General features: G+C 43.6%; 1 protein-coding gene across 2 annotated transcripts; it reads right to left on the bottom strand.

The window, feature by feature from the left end:
- Positions 1–5: 5 nt before the first annotated feature.
- Positions 6–19857, bottom strand: si:dkey-6n21.12 (schwannomin-interacting protein 1). Of its 2 annotated transcripts, none has more exons than XM_029666428.2 (7): positions 19416–19857; positions 7029–7365; positions 5119–5297; positions 2674–2767; positions 2365–2517; positions 2002–2119; positions 6–1268 (listed from the first exon to the last, which is right to left on the bottom strand). In XM_029666428.2, the coding sequence occupies exons 2-7, from the start codon at positions 7296–7298 to the stop codon at positions 1168–1170; spliced, it is 915 nt and encodes a 304-aa protein (XP_029522288.1). In that variant the 5' UTR covers positions 7299–7365; positions 19416–19857; the 3' UTR covers positions 6–1167. The 2 variants fall into 2 exon arrangements, with proteins under 2 accessions (XP_029522288.1, XP_029522289.1); XM_029666429.2 differs by having other exon boundaries at positions 2686–2767; positions 19416–19853.
- Between the last annotated feature and the right edge of the window lie 2055 nt (positions 19858–21912).

Genomic DNA, 21912 nt, shown 5'->3' on the forward strand with positions numbered 1-21912 from the left:
ATATGTATCCTTGACAACCTGTTTATTTCATGCAAAATTATTGTAGAATAAAACAACGTCAACAGTGACGTCAAACTCATGTAACCCGGACAAAATCCCAATGCGCCTTGTGTTGGTGTTTTAGGACAACAGTACCAAACGAGTGAGGCTTGGTCAGGCATCTTGTCGGTCGGCTGGTAGGTTACATTGTTGTCATATTACAACTGTATGCAGGTTAATATAGTATTCCATACCCTTTACTTTTCCTGCTATTTCAGTAGACCCAAGTCATTGAGTTGAGCTGTGCTCACATTACTGTGTGTGTGTGTCTGTTTGGTCAGTAATGCCCCTTTCTCTGACTGACGATCATCATACATACATTAAAACATTGAAGAGAATAGAAGACATAGCTGTGTCCCGGCAACATAAAAATCAAAACAAACAATGAAACGTGTCCCGGCAACAAGAATAAAAAACAATCGGTAACACTTTATTCAAACTCTACGTCGTAACGCTCAATGACAAGAAATCTTCGGACATTTGTTATGATACCGTATGACGTGTAGTTCAAATAATGTGCTACCAAACGATCATTGCATTTCAACATGTGGATGACAATGGACATTTGAACTAGACTGATCCATGGGTAGCAATAGCAGCTTATTAATCCCTTATAATATTACCGTTATTTTCCCCCTAAAACACTACAATACAACAACATTAACAGTCCAGACATACACGTTTCCCTTTATAAAAACACAAAAAAACACAGAGCAAAACCGGTTGATATGATGTCATAATAAATGTGAAACTGGGTGTGATGACATCATTTCAACCAGTTTTGCTCACTGGGAAATGAAAACAAAATGCTGTGCAATTCAATCCAAAAAAGTATTTAGGAGTGATGCAGTCTCTTCACATTGATTTGATTCGTCCATTAATTTCAAGCACCGGTGTCCGTCATGTGACCTGTGACCTGATCTCTGACACCGGGATTCCATTTTATTAGACGATGACCGTAGAACTTAGAATGATTAGAATTATTCTATGGTGATGGGCCTTCTGAAAGTGTCGTCCATAGAGTATATAATACACAAGAGTGGCTTGTCATAGACCTGCATAGCTCTAGATTGTGTTGATAATGGCAGCCATCTTGGTCAGGGTTCTATATGTGATTCTAAGGTGACGTCAGAGTGATGTCATATCCTGTACCTCCAGCAGCATAGCATCCTGTTCTGTCCTCAGCTGGTCCCGAGTCTGAAGATGAACCACCAGCTCTGTGCTAAGGTCTGATGGGCGAGGCACAGAGACACACCCACATGCGCACGGGCACACAAACACAAACAAAATGTCAGATCAAACATGTAAGATCAAATGCAGTTGTACAGATCATTTGACAAAGGTGAAAAACAGGTAAAATAATAAGGTTGGTATAACTTATAAATGAAAAAGGTGAAATATAAATGAGCCTATATCTAAAATATACACTGAGTATACAAAACAGGAACACCTTCCTAATATTGAGTTGCACCTGCTTTTGCCCTCAGAACAGTCTCAATTTGTCGGGGCATGAACTCTACAAGGTGTCAAAAGCGTTCCATGCTGGCCCATGTTGACTCCAATGCTTCCCACAGTTGTGTGAAGTTGGCTGGATGTCCTTTGGGTGGTGGACCATTCTTCATACACTCTGGAAACTGTTTAGTGTGAAAAACCCAGCAGCGTTGCAGTTCTTGACACTCAAACCATACCCCGTTCAAAGGCACTTAAGTCTTTTGTCTTGCCCATTCACCCTCTGAATGGCCCATATACACAATCTATGTCTCACTTGTTTCAAGGCTTAAAGATCCATCTTTAACCTGTCTTCTCCCCTTCATCTACACTGATTGAGGTTGATTTAACCGGTGACATCAATAAGGGATCATAGCTTTCACCTGGTCAGTCTATGTCATGGAAAGAGCAATGTTTTGTACACTCAGTGTAAATATGCAATATATCCTGTGTAGTATCTAACTGACCACTCACCTTGTATAGCCTTGTTGAGAGAGTTTTGGTGGGCGTTGAGCTCTTTGAGACTGAAGGCTTGCAGGTCACTTCGGTCCAGCCTTCTATTCTTCAACAGCTGATTACAACAAGCTGGGCTCTGAGACACAGGGGACAGAGTGAAGAACAGAATGTAAGAGAACACCTAATAACAAAACACTGTGCACCCCAAGGGCAGTACTATAACCTCCTTCCTAGCCACTCCTGTAGATATGATGGGTATTGTATCAGATGGCAAGGAGAAGCAAGTGCCTATCCTATACATTCAGAACTACAGGAGTGCAGAGGGGTTAGGGGCTAGGAGTTGATTTGGGATTCAGGTCCCTCCTTCCCTCCCGCTCTCACCTCCTGTTTCTGCTCGGTCCTCAGCTTGTTTCTGAGCGCGTTCAGTGCAGCCTTGAAGCCTGATGATTTGCTCTTGGCTGCAGGGGGGGAAGGGAACTTGGGCTGCTGGCGCACCTGCACACTGGAACCGCTCTTACCAACAATTTTGGAATTCTTGAAAGGACAGAAACGAAACAAAAACGGCATTATGGTTGAGATCTGGAATACAAGAAAACAAGTGTCTTTCACAATTCTATGATATATCCTGCATCACTCTAGCTGTACCACTCTATCTATGACCAGCCTTACCTTTTGAGTGTGTGTGCTTACCTTCACACTAACCTTTTTGCCAGTATCCTCATCTTCTTCTTCGCTTCCGCTGTCATTGATGAAGCACAGCTGGAGGTTCATCTGATTCGAAAGACTGATGAGGAAAACAATTTTTTTGGTTAGTAAGTAGTGAAATGACCCTGGCATTGATAAACATGATTACAAGAGAAGGTGGAAAGTTTTTAAGTTCCTCGGCGTACACATCACGGACAAACTGAAATTGTCCACCCACACAGACAGTGTGGTGAAGAAGGCACAAAAGAGGCTGAAGAAATTTGGCTTGTCACCTAAAACCCTCACAAACTTTTACAGTTGCACAATTGAGAGCATACTGTCAGGCTGTATCACCGATTGGTACGGCAGGGCTCTCCAGAGAGTGGTGCGGTCTGCACAATGCATTACCGGGTTCAAACAACCTGCCCTCCAGGACATCTACAGCACCCGATATCACAGGAAGGCCAACCCGCTACCATCCAGAAGGTGAGGTCTATACAGGTGCATCAAATCTGGGACGAGAGACTAAAAAACAGCTTCTATCTCAATGCCATCAGCCATGGAATCATGTAGTAACCAAAAAAGTGTTAAACAAATCAAAATATATTTTATATTTGAGATTCTTCAAATAGCCACCCTTTGCCTTGATGACAGCTTTGCACACTCTTGGCATTCTCTCAACCAGCTTGACCTGGAATGCTTTTCCAACCGTCTTGAAGGAGTTCCCACATATGCTGAGCACTTGTTGGCTGCTTTTCCTTCACTTTTTCCGACTCATCCCAAACCATCTCAATTGAGTTGAGGTCGGGGGATTGTGGAAGCCAGGTCATCTGATGCAGCACTCCATCACTCTCCTTCTTGGTAAAATACCCCTTACATATCTTGGAGATGTGTTGGATCATTGTCCTGTTGAAAAACAAATGATAGTCCCACTAAGCCCAAACTAGATGGGATGGCGTATAACTGTAGAATGCTGTGGTAGCCATGCTGGTTAAGTGTCCCTTGAATAAAAAAAAAAATCACAGACAGTGTCACCAGCAAGGCACCTCCACACCATAACACCTCCTCCATGCTTTACTGTGGGAAACACACATGCGGAGATCATCCGTTCGCACACACTGCGTCTCACAAAGACACGTCGGTTGGAACGAAAAATCTCAAATTTGGACTCAAGAACAAAGGACAAATTTCCACCAGTCTAATGTCCATTGCTCGTGTTTCTTGGCCCAAGCAAGTCTCTTCTCATTATTGGTGTCCTTTAATAGTGTTTTCTTTTGCAGCAATTTGACCATGAAGGCCTGATTCACGCAGTCTCCTCTGAACAGTTGATGTTGAGATGTGTCTGTTACTTGAACTCTGTGAAGCATTTATTTGGGCTACAATTTCTGAGGCTGGTAACTCTAATGAATATTCTCTGCAGCAGAGGTAACTCTTGGTCTTCCATTCCTGTGGCAGTCCTCATGAAGTGCCAGTTTCATCATAGCGCTTGATGATTTTTGCGACTGCACTTGAAGAAACTTTCAAAGTTCTTTGAAATGTTCCATATTGACTGACCTTCATATCTTAAAGTAATGATGGACTGTCATTTCTCTTTGCTTATTTGAGCTGTTGTTGACATTATATGGACTTCTGTATACCCCCTTACCTTGTCACAACACAACTGATTGGCTCAAACACATTAAGAAAGAAAGAAATTCCACAAAATAACTTTTAAGAAGGCACACCTGTTAATTGAAATGCATTCCAGGTGACTACCTCATGAAGCTGGCTGAGAGAATGCCAAGAGTGTGCAAAGCTGTCATCAAGGCAAAGGGTGGCTATTTGAATCATCTCAAATATAAAATACATTTTGATTCATTTAACCCTTTCTTGGTTCTACATGATTCCATATGTGTTATTTAATAGAAAATAGTCCAAATAAAGAAAAACCCTCGAATGAGTAGGTGTTCTAAAACTTTTGACCGGTAGTGTATGTATATACTGTTTTTATACCATCTATTGCATCTTGCCTATGCCGCTCTGTCATTGCTCATCCATATATTTATATTTATATATTCTTATTCCATTCCCTTACTTAGATTTGTGTGTATTAGGTAGCTGTTGTGGAATTGTTAGATTACTTGTTAGATATTGCTGCACTGTCGGAACTAGAAGCACAAGCACTTCGCTACACTAGCTATAACATGTGCTAACCATGTGTATGTGACCAATCCATTTTTATTTCATACCACTCCTCCAGGGAGCTAGCTTTCTTGGATTCTTTCTTGGATTATTGACCACAAGGATGTGAGTTCGCTTCTTGCCTCGAACCTTATGCTTCTCCCTTTCATTACACTGGTGTCAGAAGTGGGATTTGTTCATGATTCTATCAGCCTGGGTACTATACTATTAGCACATAATTAACAACACTGTCACAACACAATGTTACGTAGACGACACCGTGCTTCGTACCGCGAGGTTAGGGCTGTCACGCGGCTATTGCAGTCCTCCTCGCCTCTGTCCTCCCAGCTCTCCTTACTCTTCCCCTGCTCCCTGTCTCCTGGCCGGTTCATGGACAGCGTCTTCCCTCTCTCTCTCTCCTCCGGCCGGCTTGCTGACAATTTCTTACCTCGTTCAAGGACACTGGAAGACTGGAGATGAATCAGATATACAGTCGTGAAAAAGTAAGTACACCCTCTGGAAAGTGGTCTATTTTGAATCATTTTTTAAACATATTTGGACACATGGATATTTGAGCTATTTTCCAACCACATTCATTGATAAAGGGAACTCAATTTAACAAATCGCACACCAATAAATGTACTTTGAAAATGTTATGCAATTAAAATAAACCAAAATGCAGTTTCGTTATGCAGAAAAAATGTGAACACCCCTCCCTTTACCTTCACCTAAAATGGCTAAAATTAGGATCAGGCACCAAAACAGGTGCAAATTATTAGGAAATCATTAGAGAGTACCTTGGGAGAGTCCAGACTTCTATAAAGATTATAAACTTGGTCTGGTTTGGTCTTAACCATATGGGTGTTGTAACACATCATGCAAAGATCCAAATACCTATCCGAGGCCCCCAGAAGAAAGATGATTGATGCCTGTGAGTCTGGGAGGGGTTACAAATCCATTTCCCAGCAATTCGAAGTACATAGTTCCACTGTCCGACAGATCATCTACAAATGGAGAACATTCCAGACCACTGGCAATCCACCTAGGACAGGTTGTCCCACCAAATTCACCCCAAGAGCTGACCGAAAGATGCTCATAGAAGTCTCTAAATACCCCAAGGTAACATCAAGGGATCTACAGGCCTCTCTTGCTACAATCAATATTGAAGTGCATGAGTCAGCTGTCAGAAAGAGACTGCACCATCTTGGCCTACATGGGAGGTCAGGAAGGAAGAAGCCTCTGCTTTCAAAAAAAGAATATCAAGACAAGACTGACGTTTTCCAGACAACACCTGGGTAAAGACCAAAACTACTGGAACAATGTGCTCTGAACAGATGAGTCAAAGGTGGAGTTGTTTGGCCGCAATGCCAGACGCCATCTTTGGCAAAAAGACAAAACACTGCCTTTGAACAGAAGAACCTCATACCAACCGTAAAGCATGGAGGCGGTGACATTATGGTTTGGGTCTGCTTTGCTGCCTGAGGACCTGGCCAAGCTACTGAAGCTAGGGGTGTACTTATTTTTTCCCACACTATGGAATTACATTTCTGTTGACTTTCGATGAATAAATGATGGCAAAGTATAATCTTTCAGTTTCATTTGTTAAATTAGGTTACCTTTATCTGTCAATAGTGTTGAAGTGAATATTACATATCCATCTGTCCAAATACTTCCTAAAAAGTCAAACTTTCCAGGGGGTGTACTTGCTTTTTCACATGACTGTAGGTAGCACAAGTTATACAGAGCAAGTTATGGAGAGCCTCTCCTGTGTGTAAGTTTAATTGTTTTTTTAATGAGCTGCCTTATTGGCCAGGTCTCCCTTGTAAAAGAGGTATTCTGACCTCAATGGGACTTCCTGGATAAATAAAGGTTAAAATGATAATGGATTTTTTTTAAAGTTCATATTGTTTTGCAGTGCTGTGTAGTGTCTTTCAACACAACACTAGCCACTGAATAGAGCAGGTGCCTGACATTGCATTCAGGCACCATGTTTTTTGTACAACACTGTGTCCCTGACAGATGCACACTTCTCTCCCATAAATAGACAACGGTGTCACCTGTCCACATCCATAAGTAACAGACAGCATTCAACTATGACCCTTTACCTTTGTTCTTTCTTCTCACTCCTCTCCCCTTCCCCCTCTACTCTCCACTACCTGTCCAAAAACACCTGTCCCCAGCACTCAACTGTGACCTCTGACCTTTGTTTTCTTCTCTCTCTTCTCCTCTTCCTGTTTCTCCAGCTCTGCGATGCGCAGGCTCAGCGCCTCCCAATGCATTATGGGTAGGCCCAGGTCATCCTCTCCGTATGAGCCCTCCTGCCACACCAACGCAGCTCCCTCCGCATCTTCATCATCATCCTCTTCATCATCTTCCTCTTCAGCCTCGTCGCTCTGTTTCTCCTCTTCCTCCGTCTCGTCGCTCTCTTTCTCCTCTCCCTGCTCCCTCTCTCTCTCCTTCTCTCCCTCCATCTCTTGTGTCAGTAGGAGAGAGTGCCAGCGTAGGTAGACTTCACTGCGCTCTGGGTTGGAGGGTTGTCTAAGATAAAGATTATATAGTTGTCTATTAATACATAATAAACACGTTATAAAGAACTATAGAAACCTACTGGTTACTAAGCTGTTATAACACCTATATTACACTACTTGGTGGTAGGCAGTGCTTAATTTGTAAATCAGGAGGTGCTGGAACCAAAAACGAGTGCGAGACGGGGGTGACCTGGGGAGCTCTGAGGTACTGAAAAAAGAAAAAAAATCACCTTTATAATAAAGCATTTCATGCATATCATCACATTTGCGTAGTGACACAAAGCAGTAGAGTAGAGGCACTTACAGAAGTTGCACACATGGGGAAAAATGGGTTCCGGGAAAAATGTGGTATTTTATAAACACATTTCATGCAATTCTAAATCATTTTACATGACTGGAGACATTTGCAGAATTTTTTAAAGACCATAGAAATGATCGAAATGACAGTCTACTTTGACACTGACAAAATGAGAATCTGAGATCAATAAAAATGACCTTAAATCCACCAGATGAATGGTCAGATGAAGCAGATGCTAAGCTACAGGACTGTTTTGCTAGCACAGACTGGAATATGTTCTGGGATTCCTCCAATGGCAATGAGGAGCATCTGTCATTGGCTTCATAAATAAGTGCATCGATGACGTCGTCCCCATAGTGACCGTACGTACATAACCCAACCAGAAACCATGGATTACAGGCAGCATCCGCACTGAGCTAAAGGCTAGAGCTGCCGCTTCAAGGAGCGGGACTCTAACCCGGAAGCTTTTACGAAATCCCGCTATGCCCTCAGACGAACCATCAAACAGGCAAAGCGTCAATACAGGACTAAGATCGAGTCGTACCACACCGGCTCTGACGCTCGTCGGATGTGGCAGGGTCTGCAAACCATTATAGACTACAAAGGGAAGCACAGCTGAGAGCTGCCCAGTGACATGAGCCTACCGGACGAGCTAAATTACTTATATGCTCGCTTCGAGGCAAATAACACTGAAACATGCATGAGAGCACCAGCTGTACTGGAAGACTGTGTGATCATGCTCTCCGCAGCCGATATGAGTAAGACCTTTAGACAGGTCAACATTCACAAGGCCGCAGGGCCAGACGGATTACCAGGACGTGTACTGCAAGCATGACCTGACCAACTAGCAAGTGTCTTCACTGACATTTTCAACCTCTCCCTGTCCGAGTCTGTAATACCAGCATGTTTTAAGCAGACCACCATAGTGCCTGTGCCCAAGAACACTAAGGTAACCTGTCTAAATGACTACCGACCCATAGCACTCACATCTGTAGCCATGAAGTGCTTTGAAAGGCTGGTCATGGCTCACATCAACATTATTATCCCAGAAACACTAGACCCACTCCAATTTGCATACCGCCCCAACAGATCCACAGATGATGCAGTCTCTATTGCACTCCAAACGGCCCTTTCCCACCTGGACAAAAGGAACACCTATGTGAGAATGCTATTCATTAACTACAGCTCAGCGTTCAACACCATAGTGCCCTCAAAGCTCATCAATAAGTTATGGACCCTGGGACTAAACACCTCCTTCTGCAACTGGATCCTGGACTTCCTGATGGGCCGCCCCCAGGTGGTAAGGGTAGGTACCAACACTGTGCTCAGCCCCCTCCTGTACTACCGTTCACTCATGACTGCACGGCCAGGCACGACTCCAACACGTCATTAAATTTGCCCATGATCACCGACAACAACAAGACAACCTATAGGGAGGTCAGAAACCTGGCCGTGTGGTGCCAGGACAACAACTTCTCCCTCAACGTGATCAAGACAAAGGAGATGATTGTGGATTACAGGTAAGGAGGACCGAGCATGCCCTCATTCTCATCGACGGGGCTGCAGTGGAGCAGATTGAGAGCTTCAAGTTCACTTCACTGCCACTCTCTGTTGTCATCTATGCATAGTCACTTTAATTAACTCTACCTACATGTACATACTACCTCAACTAACCGGCACCCCCCTGTATATATTGTTATTTTTACTGCTCCTCTTTAATTACTTCTTACTTTTATCTCTTATTCTTATCCATATTGTTTTAAACTGCACTGTAGGTTAGGGGCTCGTAAGTACGCATTTCACTGTAAGGTCTACTTCGGCACATCTGACTAATACAATTTGATTTGATTTGATCAACAGCATAGGCCTACGTGTGTGGAGACACATATTGTAGGCTACAATATGAGGATGAAATTATAGTCCTAAAAATGCTATTCAGTTTCACTCACTCACCCAATGATGCGCAGTTCACTCACCGGTGATGGCCGATGCGTTCGTGCCAAAAGCCTAGAGTGCATTCGGAATGTATTCAGACCCCTTGACTTTTTCCACATTTTGTTACGTTACAGTCTTTTTCTAAAATTGAATAAAACATTTTTTTTCCCTCATCAATCTACACACAACACCCCATAATGACCAATCAAATACAGGTTTTTAGAGATTTTAGCAAATGTATTAAAAATAAAGAACTGAAATGCCTTATTTACATAAGTGTCAGGATTTGGCCAGGGTTGTTCCGGTTTTTGGTCACTAGATGCCCCCATTGTGCCTTTTGACCTTTTTGTTTTCCCTTGATCCCCATTATTATTTGCACCTGTGCCTCGTTTCCCCTGATTGTATTTAAACCCTTTGTTTTCCTCAGTCCTTTGCTCTGTGTTTGTATGTTAGCACCCAGCCCTAGTATTCTGTTAACTCTTGTTGATCCCGGTGGACGCTCTTGTGGAATTCTGTTTTTTGTTCTTGTTTATTTATTTTTGAGTATCTTTTGAGGCTTTTTGTGCTATACCTACCACCTTGTGGATTTACCTTTTTTGTCTTGGAGGATTACCTTTGTTCTTGTGGAATTCCTTTTGAGGTTGTGGAGTTACATGTGTTCCTGAAGGACTTCACTTTTTACTACATTAAATACACCGTCTCAAGTACTGCTGTGTCTGCCTCATCTTCTGGGTTCTGCCGACTATTCGTGGCTCAGTTGGTTAAGTGACTGTTTCTCACTCCGGAGACCCGGGTTCGTAACCGGGTCCTGACAGAAACACAGAGCCCAAAAATGAACCCAGATGCAGCCAGTTCCCAGGACCTTGTTGCCATGCTGTTCCACCACCAGGAGACTGTCCAACGCCACGAAGCCGCCCTGGTTCAGCAAGAGGCCTTAATGGCTAGACATTCTCATCTTCTGTCGGAGATGCTGACTTCCATAAAGCAGATATCTGATCGACTTACCTCGGCAACAGTTCCCGTCCCAGTACCTCAGATTCACGTACCCATGGCAGTTAACCCTCTGGCTGAACCTCGCCTTCCACCTCCCCAACGGTTCTCAGGTGATCCAAGTGCTTGTAAAGGGTTTCTCACCCAATGTTCTCTCTCCTTCGAGCTGCAACCCTTGTCGTTCCCCACCGACCGGTCTAAGATCGCATATATCATCACCCTGCTGTCGGAAAAAGCCCTGGCCTGGGCTACTGCTGTGTGGGATGCCCATAGTTCCTGCTGTGCCAGCTACTCTGCCTTTGCTGAGGAATTCAAACGAGTGTTTCAAGGCAGTGGTCCTGACTCAGCCAAACAGCTCCTGACTCTCCACCAAGGTCGGCGCAGCGTGACGGACTATGCCATCCAGTTCCGCACGGTGGCAGCAGCGAGTGGTTGGAACAACGAGGCGCTCACTGTGTGCTTTCTGAAAGGCCTTTCCGACACTATCCAAGATGAACTGGCCACTCGGGAACCACCGGACAATCTCGAGTCCCTGATCAAGTTGGCCTCACGCATTGACCAGCGTCTGAGAGAGAGAACTCAACCGTAGACCTCTAGCCCCTATCAGTCCCAGCTCCGAGTCCCCACCTTTATCCTCGCTGGCTCCACCGGAACCCATGCAGATTGGACGCATCTCCCAGGCTGAGAGAGACCGCCGGATGAGGGAGCGACGCTGTCTATATTGCGGCAAACCGGGCCATTTCCGTTCCACGTGTCCCGGGCTCCAGGGAAACGCTCTGTCCCGTACAGACCGGGGGAACTGTAACGGGAAACATAACCTCCTCCCATCCGTCCAACTCCCGTCTGCTCATTCCAGTCACCCTTTCCTGGGACAACCACAAGCTTCACCTTCAAGCCTTGGTAGACTCTGGAGCCGCAGGTAACTTCATGGATGGTGTCTGGGCGAAGGAGAATGGCGTTCCCTTTGAACCTCTAAGTGACCCCATGAGGGTTACTACATTGGATGGAAGCCCTTTGGGATCTGGACTTGTCACTCATGTCACTACCTCCTTGCGACTTTCAGTTTCACAACACAAGGAATTGATGAACTTTCATTTGATCTCCTGTTCCGAGTTCCCTCTCGTCCTTGGATACCCCTGGCTTCACAGCCATAACCCTCACATCGACTGGTCTGTGGGCACTATCAAGCAGTGGGGTCCTACGTGCCAAGCTACATGTATTTTCCCGAATTCCCGAGTTCTACTCCCGAGTCTTTAGAATCCATCGACCTGACCCGAGTTTCCGAGTGTTACCATGACCTCAAACTGGTATTTAGCAAACAGAGGGCCACCATGCTACCACCCCATAGACCTTATGATTGCCCCATCGAACTGTTTCCGGGCACTTGCCCCCAGGGTCGAATCTTTTCCCTATCTCCACCCGAACGAGCTGCTATGGATACCTACATCAAGGACGCTCTGGAAGCAGGCCTCATGCGTCCATCCACCTCCCGGCGGGAGCAGGGTTTTTCTTTGTGGCCAAGAAAGACGGTGGATTACGTCCTTGCATCGACTACCGGGGACTCAATGCCATAACCGTCCGTAACCGTTACCCGCTACCCCTTATGGCCACAGCCTTCGAGCTGCTCCAGGAAGCAGTTGTTTTCACTAAGCTTGACCTGCGGAACGCATACCATCTTGTGCGGATCAGACCTGGTGACGAGTGGAAGACCGCGTTCAACACGCCTACTGGTCACTATGAATACTTGGTGATGCCCTTCGGCCTGACCAACGCCCCAGCGGTGTTCCAAGCGCTCATAAACGATGTGCTTAGGGATATGCTTAACATATTTGTGTTTGTTTACTTGGATGACATCCTCATCTTTTCGAGCTCTCTTCAAGAACACACAAAGCATGTCAGACAAGTACTCAAACGCCTCCTAGACAGCCATCTGTACGTTAAGCTGGAAAAATGTGAATTCCATTCATCCCGAGTACAATTCCTGGGATTTGTAGTGGAACCCGGTCGAGTCCAAATGGACCCCAGGAAGGTAGGGGCGGTAGCGGATTGGCCCACCCCCAAATCCGTTAAGGAAGTTCAGCATTTCCTGGGCTTCACAAACTTTTACCGCAAGTTCATCAAGAACTTCAGCTTGGTGGCAGCCCCTCTCTCAGCTTTAACCAAGGGTGGCAATGCAAGGTTTTTGTGGGGAAGAGAAGCTGAGACGGCCTTCCAAGGACTCAAGCAGCGCGTCCTCTCTGCTCCCATCCTGATACTACCGACTACGGATGAACCATTTGTGGTGGAGGTAGACGCCTCAGAGGTTGGTGTTGGAGCTGTCCTGTCTCAGAGGGGTGAAGACAAGAAGCTTCATCCGTGCGCTTTCTTCTCACACCGGCTTACCCCGGCTGAGAGGAACTACGATGTGGGGGATCGTGAACTCCTAGCGGTTAAGATGGCATTGAAGGAATGGAGACACTGGCTCGAGGGGGCTTCTCACCCGTTTCAAGTGCTTACGGACCACAAAAATCTGGAGTATATCCAGCAGGCGAAGCGGTTGAACTCTAGACAAGCTAGATGGTCTCTTTTCTTCAATCGATTCCAGTTTATCCTCAACTATCGGTCCGGGTCGAAGAATCTCAAACCGGATGCCCTGTCCCGAGTCTACGCTCCTGCCATTCGAGATGACACGGACATGCCTGTCCTTCCTGCTGCTAAGATCGTGGCAAGTTGAGGATACCGTGAGACGAGCTCAAGCTATCGAACCGGACCCGAAAGGGGGTCCTGCCAATCGGTTGTTTGTCCCCAAGGCAGTGAGGACTCAGGTCCTTCTGTGGGGGCACTCCTCTCGCCTCACCTGTCACCCGGGCGTAGGTCGCACCTTGGAGTTCATCCAGCGTAAGTTCTGGTGGCCTACCATAAGAGAAGACGTTGCCTCTTTCGTCAATGCCTGCCCCGTGTGCTGCCAGGGCAAATCTTCTCACCTCCGCCCTCAAGGACTCCTTCACCCTTTACCTATTCCCCACAGACCCTGGTCCCATATCTCGTTGGACTTTATTACTGGCCTTCCTCCATCCCATGGCAATACTACTATCCTAGTCATAATCGACAGGTTTTCAAAGGCGGCCAGGTTCGTCCCTCTGACTAAGTTACCTTCTGCCAAGGAGACGGCTGAGTTGGTAATTAATCATGTGTTCCGAGTCTTCGGCATTCCTCAAGATATGGTTTCTGACAGAGGTCCCCAGTTCGCCTCAAGGTTTTGGAAGGCCTTCTGCCAACTCATGGGTGCTTCTGCCAGTCTATCTTCAGGGTACCATCCGGAGTCCAACGGCCAAACAGAGAGGATGAATCAAGAGCTGGAAGCCACCCTCCGATGTATGACTCGTAACAACCCGTCCACATGGTCGTCCTTCATTGTTTGGGCCGAATACGCGCACAACACCTTGCGCTCCTCCTCCACTGGTATGTCCCCGCACGAGTGTCAGTTTGGCTATGCCCCTCCATTGTTCCCGGACCAGGAGGCAGAAGTCAGAGTGCCCTCAGCCTTGAAGTTCGTCAGACGCTGTCGGCTTATGTGGAGGAAGACCCGTCTTAATCTTATGCGTTCCTCACAGAGGTACCAACAACAAAGCCAACAGACGTCGCCGTCCCGGGCCTACCCTGCGCCCCGGCCAGAGAATCTGGCTCTCCACAAGAGACTTACCACTATGGGTGGAGTCTCGCAAGCTGTCCCAAAAATACATCGGTCCCTTTAAGGTTGCCAGGAGAGTTAACCCAGTTTCTTATCGCCTACACTTACCCAGATCCCTTAAAATTAATCCCACATTTCACATTTCCTTATTAAAACCTGTTGTTTTTTCTCCCCTTGTCCCGGCAGACAGACCTCCCCCTCCGCCTCGTGTCATTGGAGGCCAGCCGGCTTATACCGTCCATCGGATACTGGATTCCCGCCGGGTGCAGCGGTCCTGGCAGTATCTGGTGGACTGGGAAGGCTACGGTCCCGAGGAGCGCTCCTGGGTTCCTGCCAAAGACATACTGGACCCTGACCTCATTCGTCAGTTCAGGGCTCTCCACCCTGAGAGAGCTGGTAGGAACGTCAGGAGCCGTTCCTAGGGGGATTCTGTCAGGATTTGGCCAGGGTTGTTCCGGTTTTGGTCACTAGATGCCCCCATTGTGCCTTTTGACCTTTTTGTTTTCCCTTGATCCCCATTATTATTTGCACCTGTGCCTCGTTTCCCCTGATTGTATTTAAACCCTTTGTTTTCCTCAGTCCTTTGCTCTGTGTTTGTATGTTAGCACCCAGCCCTAGTATTCTGTTAACTCTTGTTGATCCCGGTGGACGCTCTTGTGGAATTCTGTTTTTTGTTCTTGTTTATTTATTTTTGAGTATCTTTTGAGGCTTTTTGTGCTATACCTACCACCTTGTGGATTTACCTTTTTTGTCTTGGAGCCTTTGTTCTTGTGGAATTCCTTTTGAGGTTGTGGAGTTACATGTGTTCCTGAAGGACTTCACTTTTTACTACATTAAATACACCGTCTCAAGTACTGCTGTGTCTGCCTCATCTTCTGGGTTCTGCCGACTATTCGTGGCTCAGTTGGTTAAGTGACTGTTTCTTACTCCGGAGACCCGGGTTCGTAACCGGGTCCTGACACATAAGTATTCAGAGCCTTAGCTATGAGATTGGAAATTGAGGTCAGGTACATCCTGTTTCCATTGATCATCATTAACATGTTTCAACAACTTGATTGGAGTCCACTTGTGGTTAATTCCATTGATTTGACATGATTTGGAAATGCACACACCTGTCTATATCAGGTCCCACAGTTGACAGTGCATGTCAGAGCAAAAACCAAGCCATGATGTCGAAGAAATTGTCTGTAGAGCTCCGAGACAGGATTGTGTCGAGACACAGATCTGGGGAAGGGTACCAAAGCATTTCTGCAGCATTGAAGGTCCCCAAGAACACAGTGGCCTCCATCATTCTTAAATGGAAGAAGGAGGGAACCCCCAAGACTCTTTCTAGATCTGGCTTCCCAGCAAAACTGAGCAATTGGGGGAGTAGGACCTTGGTCAGGGAGGTGACCAAGAACCCGATGGTCACTCTGACAGAGTGCCAGAGTTCCTCTGTGGAGATGGGAGAAACTTCCAGAAGGACGACCATCTGGAGGAAACCTGGCACCATCCCTATGGTGGTGGCGTCATCATACTGTGGGGATGTTTTTCAGTGGCAGGGACCGGAAGACTAGTCAGGATTGCGGGTGAAAGATGAACGAAACAAAGTACATCGAGATCCTTGATGAAAACCTGCCCCAGAGTGCTCAGAACCTCAGACTGGGGCGAAGGTTCACCTTCCACCAGGACAACGACCCTAAGAACACAGCTAGACAACGAGACAAGTCTCTGAATGTCAAGACAAGTCTCTGAATGTCCTTGAGTGTCCCAGCCAGAACCTGGACTTGAACCTGATCAAACATCTCTGTAGAGACCAGTGGCGATTTTAGCATGTACATTTAGGTGGGACAAAACCAAAAAAACATGTGGGATGCATACCAGCTAAGCCACTACACAACACAACACTAAACAGTACATTAATTACACTATAACGGTGACAAACGGTTCCCACAAACTGTTAGGGCCAACAGCAGAGTCCCAACACCTTTACCACTGCTACACCTGGCTTTCAGCGGAGCCATTTCTGGCAGTGAAACAGTTCATTCAGCCTCATTTACTGCATTTATAAAACATAGCTGATATGCCTGACGTGCTTAAACAAATGTGGTTTCTACTGACAATTGAAATGTACAAACTATGGCATAAGGGAACGTCAAGCGGATAAGAGGCAATCCGTAATTTCGATTAAGACATTAATGAGCGAGCGACGGTTGCTTTGTAACGCTTGCAGTTAGCCACTGATTCTTTCCAAACCACTTATTGTTTAATTTGCAATTTCCAACTTGTTGTGTAATGTATATGTCCAATGGCCGATGAGCACCGATACATTTTATCTATAATTTCTCTTCATTATTTATCTTCATATGTCAGTAGATTGTCGACTTGATTCATGTTGATAACTGCTAGCTAAGATTTTGAAAGTAAGATTTTGACATGATCAGTCCAATCAAAGCTCCTGTACATATAACGTGATTTGACATAATTTTATCTGTGGCCAATGACCTTGAGCCTTCTTGGAAGGGCTCTTCTAACTCTATAGCAGGACCCAAAGGGCTTAATTAGAGCTCCCCATCCCGGATCCGGGATCGTGACTACGGCTCAAGCTCATTAGCATTACGCACAATGCGAAAAAATATTCCAAAAAATATTTAACCTCCACACATTAACAAGTCCAACAGCTCAAATGAAAGATAAACATCTTGTTAATCTACCCAGCAAGTCAGATTTCTAAAATGTTTTACGGCAAAAACATAGCACATATTTATATTAGATCACCACCGAAACAAAAGGCAAGTGGCGGCCATTTTGTCCCAGAAAAAATCAAATTTAAAAGTAGGATTAAAAAATAAATAATTCACTAACCTTTTGAAAATCTTCATCAGATGACAGTAATATTACATGTTACACAGTACATTTAATTTTTTTTCAATAATATGCCATTTATATCCATAAATCTCGGTTGACGACATTTAAAAAAAAAACATGCTACTCAAATGTCCGGAGAAATGATGATAGCTCCGACAGATAACGTCAGATAACAAGCAATAAACATGACTAAATATACATGTTCTACATATATTTACAAAGATACACTTCTTCTTAAAAACATCCTAAAGATTAATTCTATACATCGTTTGACATGTTTCTACGAACTGTAATGGAACGTTTTGACTTTTCGTCTGGACCTAGTGCTCGTGCGTCATGAATTTGGATTTTTGTGAACATAAAGGAGGTATTTGGACATAAATTATGGACTTTACAAAACAAACATTTATTGTGGAACTGGGATTTCTGTGAGTGCATTCTGATGAAGATCATCAAAGGTAAATTAATATTTATAATGCTATTTCTGACTAATGTTGACTCCACAACATGGTGGGTATCTGTATGGCTTGTTTTTGTGTCTGAGCGCTATACTCAGATTATTGCATGGTGTTGGCTTTTTCCATAAAGTTTAAAAAAAATCTGACACAGCGATTGCATTAACAAGAAGTATATCTATAATTCCACGCATAACACTTGTATCTTTTATCAATGTTTATTATGAGTATTTTTGTAAATTAATGTGGCTCTCTGCAAAATCACAGGATGTTTTGGAAGCCAAACATTACTGAACATAACACTCCAATGTAAACTGAGATGTTTTGATATAAATAGGAAATGTATCGAGCAAAACATATATGTATTGTGTAACATGAAGTCCTATGAGTGTTATCTGATGAACATCATCAAAGGTTAGTGATTCATTTTATCTCTATTTCTGCTTTTTGTGACTCCTCTCTTTGGCTGGAAAAATGGCTGTTTTTCTGTGACTAGGTGCTGACCTAACATAATCATATGGTTTGCTTTCGTCATAAAGCCTTTTTGGGACTAACAACACCTTTATCTTTAAAATGGTGTATAATACATGTATGTTTGAGGAATTTTAATTATGAGATTTCTGTTGTTTGAATTTGGCGCCCTGCACTTTCACTGGCTGTTGTCATATCGATCCTGTTAACAGGATTTCAGCCGTAAGAAGTTTAAATAGTACTTTAAAGTATTTTTCTTTTTACACCACTGATCATGGGTGCCTGTCACGACTTCCGCCGAAGTTGGTGCCTCTTCTTGTTCGGGCGGCGTTCGGTGGTCGTCCTCACCGGCTTTCTCGCTGCCACAGATCCATGTTTCTTTTTTCCATTTGTTATGTCTTGATTGTACACACCTGGTTCCCATTACGTTATTATTATTTCCCTATTTAACCCTCTGGTTCTCATTACGTTTTGTGCGTGATTGTTCCTGGTCTTGTGTTAGTCTTTTGTGTTAGGGCTTGTTATCCCTGCATGGATTTATTTGGCCGAGTAAAGTAAGTTATTTTACTCAGTTCTGTGTCCTGCGCCTGACTCCGTCCTCACCTCTTCACAACTGACACATGACAGTGCCTCAGCTCCTCCAGAACCCTTTGCGCTATGATTAACGAAGAGGGAACTCGAATGAACTTTGAACGCTTTTAATTATATTTTTTACATCGCAAAAAGTTACTTATTTTTCATGACACAAGATGTACCGGATCCGGCCAAATACGTTCCGGAATAAAACAGTCCAAAACGGAGGTGATCCTGTTCCGGCAGGATCCGGCTAAAATTAAGCACTGGTAGGCCTTCGACTTCAATTATATGCACGGAGAACATTTTACTTTAAAGAAGCTATCCACATTATTCAAATGATTATATTTTGGGACGAATTGAAGTTAAGAGTTCAAAAGAGAGGAGAGAGTTTCAGAAAGTTAGTTTTTGTTAAACGGTAAGGTAACACATGGAATGCCTGGAAACAGAATATAGAGCGTTTCAACTTTATAATGTACCAGTGTAAGTAACTTACAGCCTCAGTTACCAGTGGGTCTATCTATGTGGCCATCCAAACTGCACTCTGAAATGTGTATAGATCAAGACAGACTGCAGAATAGAATTGAAATAGAAAATAAAGACAGTTACGTAAACGCTGTTAGGGAAAATTGTTTAAGACTGATTGATGTACGCCATAGTAACAGTAGCCTATATAGTGATAATAGGCCCAAGAGGTAGCCTAGAGAAGAAGCGAAGTAAAACCAACACGTGACACGTATCAATAGTTGTAGCCTATATGCATAATGTTTAGTTAGTCAGTGGTTGATCGTGTAACCCAATAGCTATTTGGAATCGCTTACCAATTTCCCAGGGGAGTAGAAATCACAGCTTCTTGCGCTGTCAAACCGGGGGAGAGGATTCTTGTGTCCACATAACTTTCCCTTCTTCCTTGAGCGAAAACTCTTCCTAGTTTCCCTTTATTCTCCTTCCTTCTTCCTGAGTTTCCACACTTTTTTTCATTCCCCGTTCCTTTATCTCAATTTCTCGCTCACTGTAACGGGAGAAGGGTGTTGAACTGCAAGATTATGGGAAGCTTGTTTACGCGGCTTTGAAGTTACAACCAGTGGCAAATGTACTTTAGTAGCCTAATGTTATAGCTGGTTAGTAGCCGAGCATCTCCAAGAAATCCACGAATTCTTGCGCCAAAACAATCGAAACAAAAGCGTAAACCTTCAGGAATTTCACGGCTTTTCAGTAGGGACATAGAGAGGAGGGGTGGAGAGAGACGGGCTGAATAAGTAACGAAAATTGCCAGGTGTCGTATTTCAGTTTTCTAACAGACTACTGAAATTCAAATGGTAGAAGAAAGTAGGATTTGATTCTGTAAGTTTTAATTCTGATTGATATGGAGATGATTACTAAGAATACAATTCACGATGTTAGTAAGCCTAAATACAGTTATGTTCCCCCTTGTGTTTGTAGTATTTGGGACTAGTATTCTGCCAGCAGCACAAATAATAACGTCACTCTGTATGGTAATCAGTAATCCTTAAAAATAAAAGCCCTCATTTCTAAACCTTGCAATGTGGATAACTCATTCAAAAGATATTACATTAGAATCCATGTCTATTTGTATTGTGCTTATGAGCAAATGCAATACATAATTTATGGAAACAATTACAAATGTGCTTCTAAAAACATTTTAAGATCACTGTCAAGTCTATGTTCAGACTGGTATGTTCAAAATATTGGGTTGTAGAGCAAAAATGATTATATGTGCAGATGTAAAAGTGGGGCTGGGAATACTCAGTGAGGTCTGTAGAATCTATATGGGGTTATTTCTTGGACTGCGGTCTAAATACCCAGCAACACTCCACTCTACCTATTCCATTGGTCCCAATGCAATACACTGTAGGCCTATAAAAGACACATTGGCTTGTGGAGAGAGAACTATTCTATGTGCCGGGTAAAAGTGGGGTTGGGATTACTCATTAGGGTCTGTAGAATCTATGTATGGTGTTATTTCATGGGGGCTGTGCTCTAAATACCCTGCAGCACTGTCTACTTCGCCCATTCCATTGGCCACAATGCAATATACTGTATTTGAATCACCAAAGACATTTTGGGCTGTAGATTAAGTATTGGTCTGAAAATAGTAAAGATGAACCCTGTCAACAACCCTAAGTAATTTCAACTACTTAAAATAAACAGTGCAGGTTGAACCACATTAATTTACTACATTCACCAATTTCATAAAATGTCAGTTAATTCAAGGTCTAACACACTATGATACATTCATTCATTTCAGTCCCCACATTTCATGAAATGTATCGGCTTAGAAATTCATGGTTTGACATACTCTATGATACATTCATTGATTTCAATCACCCATTCCATGAAATGTGTCAATTAAAAATGCCTGCTCTGACACTCTATGATACATTCAGTCATTTGAATCACTCATCGAATAAATCCATAAAATGAGTGATGGGCACCGATATGGAACATGTTGAGTCAGGTCAAAAAGTATTGTCACGTTTGATAAAGATGAGCAAAAAAAAAAATAAATAATACAAATACTGAGCTATATTGTATACAAAAGAAATGGGACAATTATATTATTTTATGCTAATACAATTGCTCAAATAAAGAGATCATTTTGTCATTTTTGACACTCTTGTTTTCAATACCTCCCCTTGCGAGCATACTTATTTTTCACCATAATTTGCAAATAAATTCATAAAAAATCCTTCAATGTGATTTTCTGGATTTTTTTTCTCATTTTGTCTGTCCTAGTTGAAGTGTACCTATGATGAAAATTACAGGCCTCTCATCTTTTTAAGTGGGAGAACTTGCACAATTGGTGGCTGACTAAATACTTTTTTCCCCACTCTATATAGCCAGAAGCAGGCCGTTCGACACAGTCCCCCTCCAAAACCAAATCAAAATCAAATCAAATTTATTTGTCACATACACATGGTTAGCAGATGTTAATGCGAGTGTAGCGAAATGCTTGTGCTTCTAGTTCCGACAATGCAGTAATAACCAACGAGTAATCTAACCTAACAATTCCAAAACTACTACCTTATACACAAGTGTAAAGGGATAAAGAATATGTACATAAGATATATGAATGAGTGATGGTACAGAACGGAATAGGCAAGATGCAGTAGATGGTATCGAGTACAGTATATACATATGAGATGAGTAATGTAGGGTATGTAAACAAAGTGGCATAATTTAAAGTGGCTAGTGATACATGTATTACATAAAGATGCAGTAGATGATATAGAGTACAGTATATACATATGAGATGAGTAATGTAGGGTATTAAACATTATATTAAGTAGCATTGTT

Source organism: Oncorhynchus nerka, linkage group LG8, assembly GCF_034236695.1.
Source record: "Oncorhynchus nerka isolate Pitt River linkage group LG8, Oner_Uvic_2.0, whole genome shotgun sequence".
Taxonomy (NCBI): Eukaryota; Metazoa; Chordata; class Actinopteri; order Salmoniformes; family Salmonidae; genus Oncorhynchus; species Oncorhynchus nerka.

What these genes read in the sequence shown, in the direction of transcription:
- si:dkey-6n21.12 (XM_029666428.2), bottom strand. Translation starts at nt 7,298, where the DNA reads ATGGAGGGAGAGAAGGAGAGAGAGAGGGAGCAGGGAGAGGAGAAAGAG. An exon ending in GTGACAGCCCTAACCTCGCG is followed by an intron (nt 2,768 to 5,118) that starts GTACGAAGCACG and finishes TTTCCTCATCAG; the next exon opens with TCTTTCGAATCAGATGAACC. An exon ending in GGACCGAGCAGAAACAGGAG is followed by an intron (nt 2,120 to 2,364) that starts GTGAGAGCGGGA and finishes CCTGTGTCTCAG; the next exon opens with AGCCCAGCTTGTTGTAATCA.